Here is an 11,397-nt window from a genome sequence, read left to right on the forward strand (position 1 = left end):
CTGCTGTCGTTACATGTTCATATCAGTGTGTATACAGTGCTGAGGAATTCTCTGATGCTGTTATTTAGATATCGTAATGGGTGTTTATTTTCCGGCATGCTCTGTAAGCGGTAGACAAATGACAACAGTCTGGACCATGTGACCAATCGGAGCAGAGTAGGTTCTTGGAAATGAGGGGTTTATAGAGGATCCTTGAACAAACCATTCTAGGGATTCCAAGATCCATTCACAGAGGGGGAGAAATCCATATCTCAAATTTTTGCCTGAAAAACTTAACAGGCAGTTGACCCTTTATCCTCTTTATATATATGTTATCTTCATTATTGCTCTCACCTGTTTCCATGTGGGCTGCACATGGGAAAGTGTGCATTTAAATATATTGTTTATTAGCAATGACACTGAAAAATGTTAACGTGAATTGCCCATCTTTTTATGGTCAGTGTTGGGATATTTCATACAGTAACCTGTACTACACATAGTTTAGGCAATTAGTGTCATTCCGGCCTTGAAACCTTTTCAGAGATAATGTCATGATGAACATTGCTTTTGTCTTACTGAATGTGGAATGCTGCCAGCAATAATCTGATTTTACAGTGATGAGAAACACAAAATGTTTTAATAAATATTCACTGAATTAGTTTTTGTATTAAATATTTAAAAACAAAAACATATGTAGACATATTAACATCAGACAGAAAAATACTAAAGCTGTGTTATAATTGGTTTGTTGTGACCTCATTTGTCTGTAAGTGAGTAAAGCTATAAACATTTGTTGACCCAGTAAAGTCTGGGCCAGGTTGAATCCAGTAATCAGGCATCACAGGGGCATGTCTGACTGTGACGTATATACAGGATATTTCCATTATTGTGCAATAAACGCATTTTAGATAATATAATCAGACTACTTTATGATTACTTTTGCCCTAACTTTTTTATCATATTAATTTGAAAAGGATAATCTTGTAGCATATTGATATAAAAATACAAAGAGAAAGAAAAACTGTATTACATTTGTTGTTATTAACAACATAAAGTGCATTAAAAATGTTATCAATATCAATACCTGCATTACCTGTAAATACTGAGTGATAATTCAAATAAAAATGAATGTTTTCATCAGTAGTTGATGCAATGTTGAAATGTTGAGAAAACACTTCTTAACTTCTTGAAATTATTTTTGTAAGTCCAATGGTCAAATGCTGTATGGCCTTTCAATTTATTTTAATTTTTTTCATATTTTAAAATTGAATGTAATTAGAAGCACTTACTTTGTGGAATCTGATTACGGAATACAGGTTACATGTTATCAGTTACTACCCACCTCTCTCTGTGTGTGTGTGTGTGTGTGTGTGTGTGTGTGTGTGTTTGTGTACCTACTTAACCATATTTTGGGGACAAATTTGTACCCAAAAGTGAGGTAAACCTGACAAAATCTCCTAAAACCTCCCTTTGGGGATGTCCTCATTTGTAAAACGGATTTAAAAAATAAACTAAAAGTTATTTTGAAATTGTAAAAATGCACAAAGTCTCCTGTGAGGGCTAAGTTTAGGTGTAGGGTTGGTGTAGGGCAATAGCACACACAGTTTGTTCAGTATAAAAACCATTACGCCTATGGAGAGTCCCCATAAACCACAAAAACCAACATGTGTGTGTGTGTGTGTGTGTGTGTGTGTGTGTGTGTGTGTGTGTGTGTGTGTGTGTGTGTGTGTGCTGCTCTTTTGATAAGGAAAACTGTTGCTCAGTTTCCACAAAAAAATATTAAGCAAATCATTAGTATGATTTCTGAAAGATCATGTGCCACTAAAGACTGGAGTAATAAAGCTGAAAATATATATATTTTTATAATATATCAATTTTATATATAAATAAATATAAATATAAATATATATATATATTCAAATAGAAAGTTATTTTACATTGCAATAATATTTTTTTACAGTATGGTTAACTACAATGATATGTTGTATCATTGTCCTTGTAAATGCAATGGTTCACAAGGATGGCTGATGTGGCAGCACATTTTATCACTGGAAGGTGTGACAGAAACATTGCATGTGGCTTTTAACCATTTAGAACTTTGAACTTAAAGGAAGTGCAATATATATTTCCACAATAAAACTGTCAGTATAAAGTTTTTATGACATTTACTGTATATTTGAAGGGTGTGTCTGAATATGTGATGTCCCAACTGTATATAAAGACATTCTATCCCAGTTTCAGAGGGTAGAGGAGTTTCTTGACTCAGTGATAAAACAGGCAAAGGTACGTACGCTTAAATATTACCTCATTTTAGGGAACTTGTTCTATAAATTAATCCTCTACTTAAAATTTACATGAACTAAATATGTTTGTAACAATTTTGCAGTTTTGGGGAAAAAAGTTTCAGCATAAATGTTCTTGATGCCTCACATTTCTTTACTTAGACCATGGAGGTCACATCTCAGCCGGCTGCATTTGCTCCCAGAGACTTTCACACAGGCTTAATGAGCTGCTGTGAAGATACAAGCGTATGTAAGTGATTCCAATGGCACTAAACACGTACATACACTCTTACTACATTCTAATCTATAAAGTCTAAAGTATTTGAACATGTTGTTAAAGTGACTTTAACATCAGTCATATATTTTTTTTAGGTTGTTATGGCTATTTCTGTCTCTCTTGTTTGGGCTGTTCGATTGCCAGCGACATGAATGAGTGCTGCTGCTGCGGTTTAGGCATGCCGATCCGAAGTGTATACAGGACTAAATACAACATACAGGTTAGTATCTATCTATCTATCTAAGTAGTTTTGTATTTTCATAATTACTTCAATTTTGTTTTATTTAGTTTAAGCATGCTACCAAATGTACTGACAAGCATTTAAGCTAAAATAAAATATACATTTGGGTTACACTTTATTTGAAGGTGTCCTTGTTACAATACACTGTAAAAAAATGACCGTGATTTTAACGGTAAAAACTGTGAAAATGCTACAGTAAAAACCTGTTAAATGGTTAACGGTAAATTGACCGTAAACTGACGTTCACAGAATTCCCTGCGTTGCATTTAAAATTTTGTTTGAATTTGATGTTTTTTCTTTGATAACTGTTTCTTCTTATCAGTTATGTTTATTAGGGTTGTATGTTACATCTAATGTTGTTAAATTAATGTTTATTGCATATTTCAGTTTAATGAGTATTTCAAAGGTATAAAACAGATTTCAGTACTTCAGTAGGTTGGTATATTAACATTATATCAGTAGGGATGGGCAATACCTCTTATTTTATTTTCGATCCGATACCGATATTTTCAAGCCCAGTATCGTCGATACCGATACCTGTAAACTAAAATTATTTTTTTAATTATTAAAAGAATATAATCAGTAATTATACTCACTTAATATTAGATTTTAAAGCCATGTTTTTTTTTTAAACATTTCACAGGCCTTTTTTGTTTGTTTGTTTACACTGTCAGAAATGAAACATACTAAAATTGTATTTTAGCCCTTTACTGGGCCAGTAACCTCAAAGGTACACCTATACCCCTAAAAGGGAGCATATTAGTACCACACAAGTATGCATGCTTTAAGGGTATAGATAAGTTACAAAGGTGCACCTTTGAGGGTACCTCCTGAAAAATAAACATGGTGTTACATACAGTAAGTACTACAATGTATTATTATTATTATTATTATTATTATTACCATGGTAAATTTGTGGTTACTACAGTTTTACAACAAATACTGTGGTAAACTGTGGTTACTGTAATAAAACCATGGCTATTTTTTTTTTAAAAGGCTGTCAGAATGCTGTACTCCTAAAGGTGAAACGTTAGCATAATTTTTTTTTTTAGCATCATTATTCCAGTCTTTAGTGTCACATAATCCTTCAGAAATAAATCTAGTATCATTTGCTGCTCAGGAAACATGTCTGATTATTATTGCTGCTTCATATTTGTGTAGAAATCGTGATGCATTTTTCAGAATTAATTTCATATATAGTAATAATGATATGTAATGTAATGTAATAATGTGGCAATGGTTTCTTAGGATCTACTTATGCTTCTGATGCTTTTGGGAAACGCGGCTCTATTTGAACAAGCACTGTGACTGAGCCATGCATCAGCAGCAAACGCTGTCTGTGATTGATTGGTTCTGTATTTCAGCATTTGCATGAGTTCCAACTAGCAGGAGAAATAGCTCTATCCAACACAATTGTTCGCTAATATAGTATATTTTTCCATTTAGAAGCTTATTTTATGCATCGATTTTCTTAATAAATAAAATTAGTGGTAAAAAAAGCACTTTAGAATCAATTATTTTTATGTGAGAATCGATCCTTTCGATACAACATCAGTATCGAAAGTATCGATACTTTAGGATCAATCCGCCCATCCCTATATATCAGTTTATGAAATTACGGTATTTAACTGTAAATTTAGGTTAAAACCATAAAACCTAAAATGTTGTTACCGGTTTTTTTACGGCAGAATTCCAGCAACCACAGCTGCCTGTTTTTTACTGTAAATTTGACACATTTTTACGATTTTTTTTTTTTTTTTTTTTTACAGTGTATAAGTATACATTTAAGTACTGAGTAATATTAATTAACTACATGTACTTTATGGTTAGGGTTAGTTTTAAGGTTTTTTTTAGGGTTACTTGCATGTAATTATGCATAATTTATTGTTATTATAATAGTAAGTACATGTAACGTGTAACAAGGACACCTTAAAATAAAGCATTACCTACATTTCAATAGAAACTTGCATGTCATGTATTTAAAGATATTTGTAATGTAAATAAAATATATTAATTTTAAATGTAACTGATATAAAGTACAAGTACTTTTCATGTGCTTTAGTATGTTAGTCAACATATCAATTTAAAGCACAACAAAAGAATATTAAAACAATTTAAACTTTAAAGTAAAACTATTAATGTAATATTACTACATAGTGCACTTTTTAAAAGTGTACTTAAGTTGTGTCACGTCATGAAAGCGTGTCTCTAAGAACACTTAAGTAGTCTTTTATTTGTAATAAATCATCTGCAGTTTTTTTTTTTAAATATACTTTTAAGATTTGAAGTATAAGTGTACATTTAGTACAATTAAGCAAACTTTTTTATATATCTTTATCTATCTACCACTAAATAATATGTATATTTTGTCTTTTTTCTCTAGGGATCCATGTGTAATGACTTTTGTGTCGGTTACTTCTGCATGTCTTGTGCAGCCTGCCAGTTGAAGAGAGACATTGACATTAGCAAGCGTACTGGACAATTCTAAGCAAACTTTGTCTTACAAGGAACAAAAGCCTTGAACATAGTTGTTCAATGTTAATTGTTCTATGTTAATTTAATCTTGTAGTCAATATTCAGTACACTATATCTCGTCCTTAATTATCGCCCTTTGAAACTAAACAAAAATCATATTATATATGCAAATACTTTAAACTAATCAACTTTATGGCTTCATGAAAGAACAGGCTGTTATGAGCATCGGATTGATAACAGTTTTTGTACCACAGCCATCATGTTATTCAAAATGGGCATTGCTCTTTGTCATGCTTCCAGATACATTTTATAATAGAGGTGTATGTAGAAATCACATTGATAAATTGATTACCTTATCAGACTATGCAATGTTGGTTGTGGTGTGAAACTATGTGTGCCTGTAAGTTAAGAGTCTGTCCTTAGGAGAATATAGTTGCATTTTGTATTATTTTTATTACTAATTTGTATAATTTGCAGCAGCATCATCAATTGCATGCAGTAGCATCATGTTATTGTCATGCAATAGCCTGTATGGTCTGTAAATGCCTTAAAGTTAGAGTAAAGTTTCATAAAGCCTTTGCAATGCAACAAATAAAATACAAAAATGTAGAAAAGAATAGCCTCTTGTCGTTTTGAAGAGATATGATTGAGCTCCATGTTTCCCCATGCTAGGAAAAAATACAATTATAGTTGTTGTCGTTGTTTTTATTACAGGTCTGAACCCTTTTTGCAACATCATTGCTCCCCCTTCAGCACAAGGCCCAGGACAATGTTCTCCATATTGCATTTCTACGGTGGCCGAGAGAGCTCAATGCGCTGCAACTTCAGAAAACACATGCAAATAGAAAAAAACACCAGCAAATCAAGAAAACATCTTTATCATTTTGACAGCACATGCGCTGCAAATCCTCACAACACATGCAAATTAAGAAACGCGCTGCAAATCCTCACAACACATGCAAATGTCCTTTCTTTCATTAGCCTACTAAAAGGGCCTGAATACATTTTAAAATATTATTCTTACTGTCATTTTTATTTTGACCTGGTTTTAACAATTAATGAAGCATTGCGAATTTATTTTCATTAACCTTGAAATTATATTTAGTTGAGGATATTAAATTAAGTTAGCCATCTTATATAATAACGTTAATCGTGTAATTTGTCATTATTAATCTAATAATATCCAAAACACAAAGAAATCATGCAATCAGGGTGTTAAAATAAACAACAACAACAACAACAACAAAAAAAAACACTCACCTTTCAGTTCACCAACAACTCAACCAATAGCCACTGCACAATAAGCAAATCCCATGTCACTTTTTTTGGGGTCCCCTTGAAACATTTCCATTGTGGTCCATGCAGCACGTTTCTTAATTTGCATGTGTTGTGACGATTTGCAGCGCATGTGCTGTCAAAATGATGAAGATGTTTTCTTGATTTGCTGGTGTTTTTTTCTATTTGCATGTGTTTTCTGAAGTTGCAGCGCGTTGAGCTCTCTTGGCCACCGTACATTTCTCTATAAGTTCAGACTCCTACAGCTCAGGTCTTCTAAACACAAGTCCATGTCACTCCAGTCAGTCCACAGTAGGTGGCACTGTATCATCTTTCATGAGAGTTACATCTGAACATATCCAGATTCTTTCTGGGCTCAATGCACAGAATTTGCTATGGGGCCCCCTTGAAATCACTTCACTCAGTCGGGCCCCTCGCAGACTCTGGGCCCTATGCACTCTGTTCTCTTTCCCCCCTAGTTGCTTTGCCACTGACATTTCACTCATACTCTTTGTACAATGTCAAGTTATTACATTTTAAAGTGTATACTAAGGTATTTTGTAGCTGTACAGCATCTGTAAAAATTATTTTAGGTTTAGCACAGTTTTTAATCACCCTTTATCTTTTTTTCACAGTTAATTAAAATAATCATGTGGTGTTACAAAATCATTTTAAAAGTATGTACATGTATATTACAAATAGTTATTAGGTATAATATTTATATGACATATATTTTGTTAGTTTTTCCATATACATATTGCCCTGTGTTTGTATTTTGAGTTAGTTGATTATTGTTGCTGTTTATGGTGTTCTTCATATCCCATGTTCCAGATTTCTTTGATTTAAAATCAGAAGTATATTGGCAGTCATGAAAAAAATAAACATTTAACTAGCTTTACCTAAGATAACATTAGATTCGATTCTCAACACAGATTAGATTCGAGCCTCGGCAAAACAGAGAAATCTGATTCTTTTCTGCAAACTGGTTCTTTCAGACAGTTAGGCTATGCCCAAAATCTCTCCCTTATACCTTTAAATGATAAAACCATAGTGGACGTTATCAATTCCATTATGCACTGCAATAACAAGTGTACAACCGATGTACACTCAGTGGTTAGAGAATACACATAATGTACAGTGAGGTTTGTGTCAAATGAATTAGTTGGCAAAAACTACCATATATGCCCAGAGCTGGACTGGGACAAAAATCAGTCCTGGCATTTTTGGTCCATGCGGCCCACCACTACAATCAGAATCACCCATGTATACAATGTCATTCAAAATATATACACACACATGCACACTCTAAAACTGTGCGTGTTTATGTGTGTGTATACCTCCTGTATATACCATTTGTCAGTCCTCTGTTGTGTGTGTCATGTGTTCCCCCCTCTTGTGTCCATATTTGGTTTGTTTCCTGTCCTCGTTTAGTGTGATTATTAGTTAATTATTGTCCAGCTGTGTTTGTCTCATTATCTATGATTATCCCTTGTATTTAAGTCCTGTCTGTTCTGTTAGACTTGGTCTGGTCTACTCGTTACCCCCCGGTGCTCCTGTCTGTGTCTACCTTGCCTTGTCTTGCCCTGCCATGCCATGTTTGGAGTGATTAAAGACTGTTATCTGAGTTTACATCCTCGTCTGCATGTTCCTGTATCCTCCTCGAGTGTACACCGTGACACCATTCCAACTGCCTTTTTTTTTTTTTTTTTACAAGCAAATGAAACGATTCTGATTAAAAAAATATCTGTAGCCATTTGAAATTAGAGGCAAGCACTGCATTTTAATCACAATCCAAACAAAAATGTTACATGTAGCGTGAGCAGTTTTTTATTTATTTTAATTAGATTATATAACTTCAAGATTTAAAGCAAACGGGATGGTCTGACTTTAGCTTTTTAGCCAAAAAACTAAACAAAACTACAAATTCACTCTCTGACAGCAGGTGGTGATTATGGAACAGACAAACTATGTTTCCTTGATTACTGCTGTAAACAAATCAGCGCTGTGTTTATTGACATAATATTTCCACATACTTCCAGGGTTGAAGCAATATTTATATAGCCTAGACAGAGCTATATACTTCATTGCTTCATAGTTGGCAATGAAGCGGCGATAGAAATTGGAAAATCCTAGGAACCGTTGAAGTTCCTTTATGGTAGTGGGACGTGGCCAGGATGAGATAGCTTCCACCTTCCTCTTGTCCATGCGAATGCCACCATTGCTAATGATATAGCCCAGGAAGTGCACGGAGGGTTGGTGGAAGAGACATTTTTCGGCCTTGAGATATAGTTGGAACTTGCGGAGTTGTTGGAGGACCTCCGCAACGTGGTGGCGATGTTCGGCCAGGCTCCGGGAGTAGATTAATATGTCGATGTAGACAATCACAAAACGGTGGAGAAACTCCCGGATCACCTCATGCATAAATCTCTGGAAGACTGAGGGAGCGTTGACAAGCCCATAGGGCATAACCCTATATTCGTAGTGGCCAGTAGGGGTCACAAACGCGGTCTTCCATTCATCCCCTTCTCTGATGCGAATGAGGTTGTACGCACTGCGGAGGTCCAGTTTAGTGAAGATGGTGGCATCGCGTAGTTGCTCAAGAGCTGCTGGGACAAGAGGAAGGGGATAGCGATATTTTATGGTTATGTTATTGAGCTTACGGTAGTCTATACAGGGACGGAGGCCTCCATCCTTTTTGGCCACAAAGAAGAAACTGGAGGCAGCAGGGGAGTTTGATGGTACGATGTATCCTTGATTAAGAGCCTCCTCAATATACTCCTCCATGGCCTTCTGTTCAGGCAGTGACAGGGGATATATCCGACCCCGTGGTACTGGCTCACCCGGAACTAGGTCAATAGCACAGTCCCATGGCCGATGAGGTGGTAGGCGTGAGGCTCTTTTGGGGCAAAAGACATCACGGAAGGAAACATAAGCAGGTGGTACCTCAGTAGATTGCTGCTCCACAGGGCTTTCCACAGAAGTTGAGTAGAGCGATAACTGCTTTGAGCTCTGAAGTCTAGGTAGTGGTAATTGCGGGAAGCAGTGTGGGAAGCAGCTCGAGCCCCATTTTAGGATTTCCCCAGATCTCCAGGACAACACGGGGTTATGTTTTACCAGCCAGGGCAGACCCAAAATGATGTCGACAGTAGATTCCTCAAGCACCAGCAGATGGATAGATTCCAGATGAAGTAGACCCACCCTGAGCTGTAAGGGTCCTACACAGTGCTTAACTAGAGGATCGTATGTTCCTGGCTGCCACAGTATAGACACGGTCCATTGTTTATACGTCGCTGCCTTTCCATGGGGGATAATCGAAACATGTCTGTCTGCATGGGTTCGGCGGTGGTGCTGACCTCTGGCTGGTGGTTGGGAGCTGTGACAATGGCTGCGGTAGCATTGGTATCCGATAAGCAGGCCTTCATTCGATTGGAGCAGCGGATGGCGAGCTGTATAAACTTTTCCAAGCCATGTGAATCATCATAGGCGGCTAGATGTAATCTCAAACGGGGATTCAAACCTTGACGGAAGGCGGTTATTAAAGAGGGCTCATTCCAGCCGCTCGCAGCTGCTAATGTGCGGAACTTCAGGGTAAACTGGTGGATCGTCATAGACCCCTGTCGAAGTTGATACAGCTGCTCACCGACTGAGGAGTCCCCGGGAGAGCTGCTGAAGACCTCTCTGAAGTGGGCGACGAACTGCAGGAAGGACTGCGTGGCGGGTCCTGCTTGATGAAGTATTGTCTCTGCCCATCTTAAAGCAGGTCCCTGAAGGGAAGTGACCACAAACGCTATTTTTGCTTGATCCGTGAGGAACATCTGTGGATGTAAGTCGATGGTTAATGAACATTGTAATAGAAAGCCATTGCACTCCTCGGGATCACCTGAGTAGGGCGCTGGTCGGGCCATGGGACTGGCGAACATGACTGGAGAAGAAGAGCTGGCGATGGTGGAGACGGGAGTGGGAACTGATTCTGGCAAGGGTGATGAAGCTGGACGGGTTAGAATTCTTTTGAGTGTGTCGACTAGTTCCTGAAACGGGTCTGGAACACTCATCTTGATGCCGTCTTGGTCCGATCTTCTGTTATGGAACTGTCGGACACAAAGGTAAGTATTTCAAGTGATAATATTTATTAACAGCTTTGGTGATCTCCCAGCACAGGTGGATGATGTGAGAACAGGTGAGTGGTGATTCTCCGTGAGTTTGGTGACAGATCGTCAGGATTCTAACCGTCCCTTTCTTAACTTGCAGGTCCATGGTGAACCGGAGTTACTTCGAGCTTGGGGAAGATGGTAGTCACCAGGAGCTGGTTCCTGAGAGCGGGGTGGATGAAGAGGAACAAGGCAGAAGGTAAGTACGACAGGTAGGGAAGTACAGGTAGTATACTCAGCCTAGTAGCTTCGTAAGACCTTGTAGGACGGTGCTCTTATTGAGGGTGGTGATAGCAGCGGTGATGAGGTGCAAGTGAAGGTGATCAGAACTCAGGTGAGGCGGATCGTGGTAATTGGTTTTGTGATGAGCCTGGCCGTTCTGTGACAACAACATACTGACTATGAGAAACTTTGCAAGTATATGTCAACTTATTCTACTAACCCTAAACCTACCCTACTGAGAGTTAGTAGACATGTAGTTGCAAATTAATGAGAATGAGTTGACATGTAGTTGACATGAAGTTCCAAAGTTACTTTAGTTATTAGTAGAATGTCTAAAGTGCACTATCGAAATGAAGTGTAACCAAGTTTTTCCTTTGCATTTTTTAAAAGTTTCACGTATACACGACAACGTTTTCAAAAGGATTTGCGTTTACGCATATCCGCGAAAACGGGCGAAAACTACCCATAACTGTTGCCTCACAGGTCCCCAGTTTGAAT

General features: G+C 37.1%; 1 protein-coding gene across 1 annotated transcript; it reads left to right on the forward strand.

The window, feature by feature from the left end:
• Positions 1-2,426: 2,426 nt before the first annotated feature.
• On the forward strand, positions 2,427-5,267 carry LOC306866135 (placenta-specific gene 8 protein-like; the record flags this gene model as incomplete). Its single annotated transcript, XM_079411186.1, has 3 exons — positions 2,427-2,511; positions 2,634-2,758; positions 5,163-5,267. The coding sequence occupies 3 exons, from the start codon at positions 2,427-2,429 to the stop codon at positions 5,265-5,267; spliced, it is 315 nt and encodes a 104-aa protein (XP_079267312.1).
• Positions 5,268-11,397: the final 6,130 nt, after the last annotated feature.

This window comes from Barbus barbus (assembly GCF_936440315.1).
Source record: "Barbus barbus genome assembly, chromosome: 47".
In the NCBI taxonomy this organism is placed as follows: domain Eukaryota; kingdom Metazoa; phylum Chordata; class Actinopteri; order Cypriniformes; family Cyprinidae; genus Barbus; species Barbus barbus.